This window comes from Loa loa (genome assembly GCF_000183805.2).
Source record: "Loa loa unplaced genomic scaffold supercont3.707, whole genome shotgun sequence".
NCBI classification, from domain to species: domain Eukaryota; kingdom Metazoa; phylum Nematoda; class Chromadorea; order Rhabditida; family Onchocercidae; genus Loa; species Loa loa.
In genome coordinates this window covers 1-6,023 of record NW_018108887.1, presented here as the reverse complement: position 1 = coordinate 6,023, position 6,023 = coordinate 1, and the positions used below count along the sequence as shown (strand labels likewise).

Here is a 6,023-nt window from a genome sequence, read left to right as displayed (position 1 = left end):
AAGGAATGATTTACAGTGTACCGGTTCGTTGTATGTTCGAGACGTACAACAGATTATCTTTTATTATCGTTTGGATACCAAATACAGTGAAGATATGTTCAAATAATTCGAATTACAATAGAATGACTTCCAGGGTAAAGCCGGTAGAATAATGAGATTTTGTAAGGATTAATAGATTGGGAGATAGATGAAGAGCGCTTGTGTGAACCTGAGTGTCGACAGATGGGTTTTTGGCAAATCTGAGGATTCCTTATGTTTATATAAGGAGTGTGTAAGGAGAAAAGAAAGAAGCGTGATGCTTAGCAGATATCTAGAGATAAACATGTTTATAAGATTAGATATCGCTACAGTATGCCTATCCATGTTCAACATCAGACAAAGCTCCTTTAACGATTTAAAGATTAGATAGCTGACTCATGACCTTAGGCATGAGAGAGAAAAAACAAATGTAGATGCAAACTATTTGAATGAATAATTCCATGATACAACTATTTCGGTTTTTACGACACTCGCGACTGCGAAAACATCTTAGGTTTGGGGGATGTAATTAAAAAGTATCTATTTGGTTTGATTGTTTAATAAATGTGTTTTGGTTTTGTTGAGTTTTTAGTGAAACAGCTAATTCAATTTCAGTCGGGTTTGTCGTTCGATTTGAACGTTCAATAAAGGCAGATGAAATATGGAACCGAACAATTCTAATTTCACTTTAATGATAATTATTACCAAACAAATTATAAAAACGCAAACACCAGAAATGATGAGTCTCCAATATATCACAAAGTTGTTCAGTTCTTCTTGTATTAGTTCGGTCATTTTGTTGACTCCATCTTCTATTTGTTCTGATAGTTCGATGCTTTCTTGGTTGATCTCTTTCCAGATATTCCACTCTGCCCGTTTGGCTTGATAATTGCTGTAGATCCTTTGTTGTGATAAGATTTCCAGCTCAGCATTTATTCTTTTAATTTCAAAGTGATCGATGATACCACTGGTAAATTTTATTGATTTCAATTCGGTTTTGTTCGATTTGCAAGGTGCGATTTGGAGACTTTCATTGATATGTTTTGCGATTACGTCGTTCCTTTGTAGCATTAGGTTAACTGCTACAATAGGATTATCATGCGATATCCACTCAATAAGTGTTAGTAAGTTATTACGATTACGACAACTAATTTGATAGATTTCATTAAATTGTTGCTGAAATTGTTCTTGAAGAATATTATTGAGATATTGAAGTTTGGTAGTTTCCGGATCAGTTTCCTCTTCTTCGTTGTATTCTATCATGAGTAATTTTTTATAGGTTGAATTTACTTGATTTGTAATTTGGTAAAGATTTATTTTATTTATTTTGTCGATTATAATATTGTTGTCCATTGTGATAGGATTGATAAAGTCGCAGTTTCTTGAATCAATTCTTTAGTTATATTTAAATGTAAATGCCATTTGAAATTCATCGACGATGATGTGAGTATCATAAACTCGTGCTCTGTAATATCCAATTTTTCGATATAAGCACTTACTCTTAGCGTCTGTTTTATTCCATAAGATAATACTTGTATTAGTTGTGGATTTTTCACTTTGCGTGAGACAATGTTGGATAGTATCGAGATCCGATACTGTTTCCTTTCCATCATAGATGAATATTTCTCCCTTTTGTAGTAGGAAGTTTGTTGTTGATTGGCATCGAATTCCAAACCATCCATAAGAATATTGCACATTATTTATAGTTCTCCATTGATTTGGAGATATCTGTTGAAAATTCCTTCCGTTTATCCTTTTTTATCAAGTGCTCTACAAAAGTGTGAGGTAACCGCCGAAATGATAGTTTGGTCTGATTCCACAGATGGAGAAATTCTTAGGAAAGCTTTAGTGCATACCGTGCGGGTTATATTACTGCATTTGAGTGCTGTATCCTCACACGAGTTTTTGTATAAATCACTATCTCGTTTATTGTGAAGTTTGCAGTGAATGGATTATCGCAATTCCACTTCTGTGGAAAGGTTAAATGGTATTCCAGAAATCCGTTTACAATTTTCAGTGGAAAAAATTGCTAAAAACAATAATAAAATGGTACCAATTAATAATAAATTTTCCATTGTAGTACCTGATTTACTAAGTTCTCGTTCTCTTAGTGCTCTTCTAGTTCGGAGAGCGATCGGTTCTTCGTTTGGTTTATCCTTTGCTATTCGGATTTTTTCACTATCCTCTTCTTTACTTCAAGGAGATAAAGTAAATTAACTGGTCGTTTGAGTTTTTCATTAGGGGTTTGCACTAATACACTCCTAACTCTTCCATCCTTTCCAATATTGAGCTCTTGAATCTTTACTAACTTCCACATACCTCTTGGTAGTCCGGGTTCATTTAGCAATACTATTTCGCCACGCCACGGATTGCGATTTTCCATTCTTTTGAGAGATATTTTTCTTTTTGGGTACGTTCTCTAAGATTACTCAGGCATTCGTTTTTCCAGATTTTCCAAAATACGTCTAATGTTTTGAGAGTGTTAGACCAATACTTAACTAATTTTTTTTAGTATTTAGTGGGTGAATTGTGAATTCATGTTGTATACTATTTTCATTTGTTGGTATATCTAATGGAACATATGGTGAAATGAAATCAATAGGCCTTATAACTTTGTAACCATCAAAATTTAAGTAAGTTAATGGTCGGGTATTAAGTATTCCTTCAATTTCTACTGTTAGTGTGATGAATTCTCTTTCCCATAAAAGTTTTCTATCTATTATCTTTTTGAGCGCTCCTTTCGTTAGTCCAATCATTCTTTCATAAACTCCTCCGCTCCATGGTGCTTTGGGTATAATATTTTTCCATATCAATCCTTTTGAAGCGAAAAAATATTTGTTTTGATCCATGATAGTTCTAAATACAAGTTGGAATTGACTAGCACTGTCGCTTAGAACCAGTTTAGGATATCCTCGTCGCGATACAAATCTACGGAATATATGCATGAATATTTCAGCCGATAAGTTTTCTACCGGTTTCAAGTGAACTGCTCTTGTAGTAAAGCAGGTGAACAGAGCTATCCACCTTTTGACTATTCCAGTGTCATTCTTAATTGAAAGTGCTCCCAAATAATCAAGACCGACCTGTTCAAAGACTCTTGATTTTCCGACACGAGACTCTGGTAGATTTGGCATTGACGGTAGTTTGAATGGCTTTGCTTTCCATCGTTTACATGCCACGCATTCATTTACGATTCGTTTTACTGCAGATCTACCGCTTGGTATCCAAAACTTTTATCTTAATTCACACAGTGTGTGTCCAATTCCTGCATGATAAAGCTCTTCATGCTTATGCTTGATGATAAGTTTGATAATGCGATTGCGATTTGGCAGATAAATAGGAAATTTACCTTCCATATTTAAATCTGCATTTTCTAGACGACTCTTTGATCGCCATAAATCGTACAAATAGGAAATTTACCTTCCATATTTAAATCTGCATTTTCTAGACGACTCTTTGATCGCCATAAGTCGTCAGTTTTGTCGAAGTATAAATTCCAAATGTTTATTTGTTGCTCGTTTATTTCATCAAATTGTGCTTGTTTGATCAGTCCATTTGCTAAAACGACTTGCATCTATGAAGTGAAAATTCTTTGATTGAATAATTCGTTTCATTTTTGTAATCGTTGCCATAATAGCTATATTGAATTCATCTTCCCCTGCATAACTGAATTTCCATTGCGATCATTTAGTTTTATCTCTGTTAGCCAATTTGGGCCTTTCCACCATGATTCACAATTTCGAAGTTTAGCTGGTGACATTCCTCTGGTTGCCACGTCTACGGAATTGTCCTCACTCTATTTTGAACAAATCGAGGAAGTAGTTTAGAATAATTTTTGATCCAAAATAAAGCACATTTTGAGTCCGACCATAGGGTTACCGATGTATCGTTTAATTCTAATTGTTTTAATACAAAATGTGCGGCTCTTACTCCAATTAATACTGATAGCAATTCGAGTCTTGGTATAGATATTCCTTTAATTGGAGCTATCCGGGATTTGGCATATATTAGAAATGAAGTTCCTTTCGTAGTTGTATTTCTTGTATTGAGGATATACACTACAGCAGCATATGCAAATTTACATGCATCAGTAAATACGTGAATCTCCAGTTGATTTGCAGGATTTATTACGAATTTCGGTAAATCAATTATATTAGACGGCCATTTTTTTATCATCTTGTACCATTGCTGTTCATCTTCTTGGGTTAAGAGTTGATCCTAAGCTATGTTCTGCCTCCATAAATACTGGAGAAATAGTTTGAATGAGATCATCGATGGTGTTAGAAACCCTAATGGGTCATATTGCGAGGCGACGAATTGTAAAATAGTTCTCTTAGTGATTTCTTTTCCGGTCCATGGTTTTAGTGTTATACGAATGACACTTAAATCATGGATCCAATTAATTCTAAGAAAATTGTTCTTTATAGCCTTTGGTTTATCATAGTCGGCTATTTTTTCATTAAATTCTTCATCATAAGAAAGGAATTCTTTCATCTTCATCGAGGTTTCACTGAAGATAATTTTTGCCTCCTCATATTTGATTAGAGCTTCAATTCCATTTGCCGATAATGTAATGTTGTCCACATATTTTTTCATATTTCAGAGGCTGTCTTATTACCATAAGTCTCCAGATGATAGTTTAGTGTAGCTGATAATAAGAAAGGTGATGAGATAGCTCCGAAAGGAACTCTTTTAAATCTATAACATTTTATGTTCTATTCGGTAACATTTTTAGGAATATCTTGCAGCCAAAGAAATTTATTAGAATCTCTATCCATCTCTATCCTCCGGATATAATTCTATCTGTAAAAATGCCTTTTCAGTACCGGCAATTATTACTATTTCCATCATCCGGAATCTTAATAGTATTCCAACTAAGTCTGGTAGCAAGACTGGGCCTCTATATAAAACTTCGCTCAAACTTTTCTTTCCATGAAGGTGTGCTGAAGCATCATACACTATTTTTAGTTTCGTAGTATTTTTGTTAGGAGTTAATACTCCATGATGTGGTAAGTAGTGTATGACGCCCATCATTTCATTGGTTTCTGCGTCCTCGATTATATCCAGTTGTTTCTGTTCTTCGATTATATTATTATATGGGCTAAGAATTGATTCTTGTTGCAACCGCTTGACCAAATTTTTTAGACGTCCTAGGCATAGTCCAAAGTTGTTACTCAACTTATCCTTCGATTCTTTCCATGGCCGTCTTACTTGATATCTGTTATTATATTTCGTTATAGATTTCTTAAATTGCTTCAGTGCCTCTTCATCGTCAACGGCATTAGGTCCTTCTTGTATTCCCATGACTTCTAGTTTCCAGAAATTTTCTATTTCTGATCCTATGGTTAAAGTGGATATTGTGTTGGAAATATGTGTCGTACTTTTTTCACACAATTGGTTTATATCGCCATTTCCCGCAATCATTGGTCCAACCTTTGTGTGAAGTAGTGAGAATTCTGATTTTAGTTTTTCGATTCTTTCCAATTCCACAAATTTGAAGAAATGATCTGCTCCGATTAAGATGTCAGGTCGTTTCCAATAATTTTTTAGTCTCATTGTGTGGTTGGCTATTGGTATTTTGACAACATGTAATTCATTAGTTAAATATTCGATTACACTGGCGCGTAATTGGATAGTCTCATCTGCATCTATTTTTACATTAAGTTGAGTTTGAGTGATTATGCGTGGCTTAGGATTTTTAATGCCGAAAGGAGCTAATCTTAATTCTTGTTCATCAGTTTCTATTAAGTCTAGTCGTTGAACTAGTTCCTTTGATATGAACGATAACTGTGACCCAATATCAAATAATGCCAAGGCTTCTTTCTTTCGTTCTGGCAATAATGGGTTAAATACAGTTATTTCCTTACATAATAACAGAGTTTCTTTATTTTGTTTTTTCGTTATCGAATTAGTTTGAGCGACCATTGTCGGATTGTAGCTAGTCGAATAATCTTCCGATTTGCTGATTTCTTCATTTGTTTGGCTCATGTTGAGACTTGAAGTTT

The 6,023-nt window shown here is 34.3% G+C and overlaps 1 protein-coding gene across 1 annotated transcript; it reads right to left on the bottom strand.

Moving 5' to 3' along the window:
* Positions 1-618: 618 nt before the first annotated feature.
* On the bottom strand, positions 619-1,371 carry LOAG_18937 (hypothetical protein; the record flags this gene model as incomplete). The annotated part of the gene is made up of 1 exon (XM_020451599.1): positions 619-1,371. The coding sequence occupies one exon, from the start codon at positions 1,369-1,371 to the stop codon at positions 619-621; it is 753 nt and encodes a 250-aa protein (XP_020304604.1).
* Between the last annotated feature and the right edge of the window lie 4,652 nt (positions 1,372-6,023).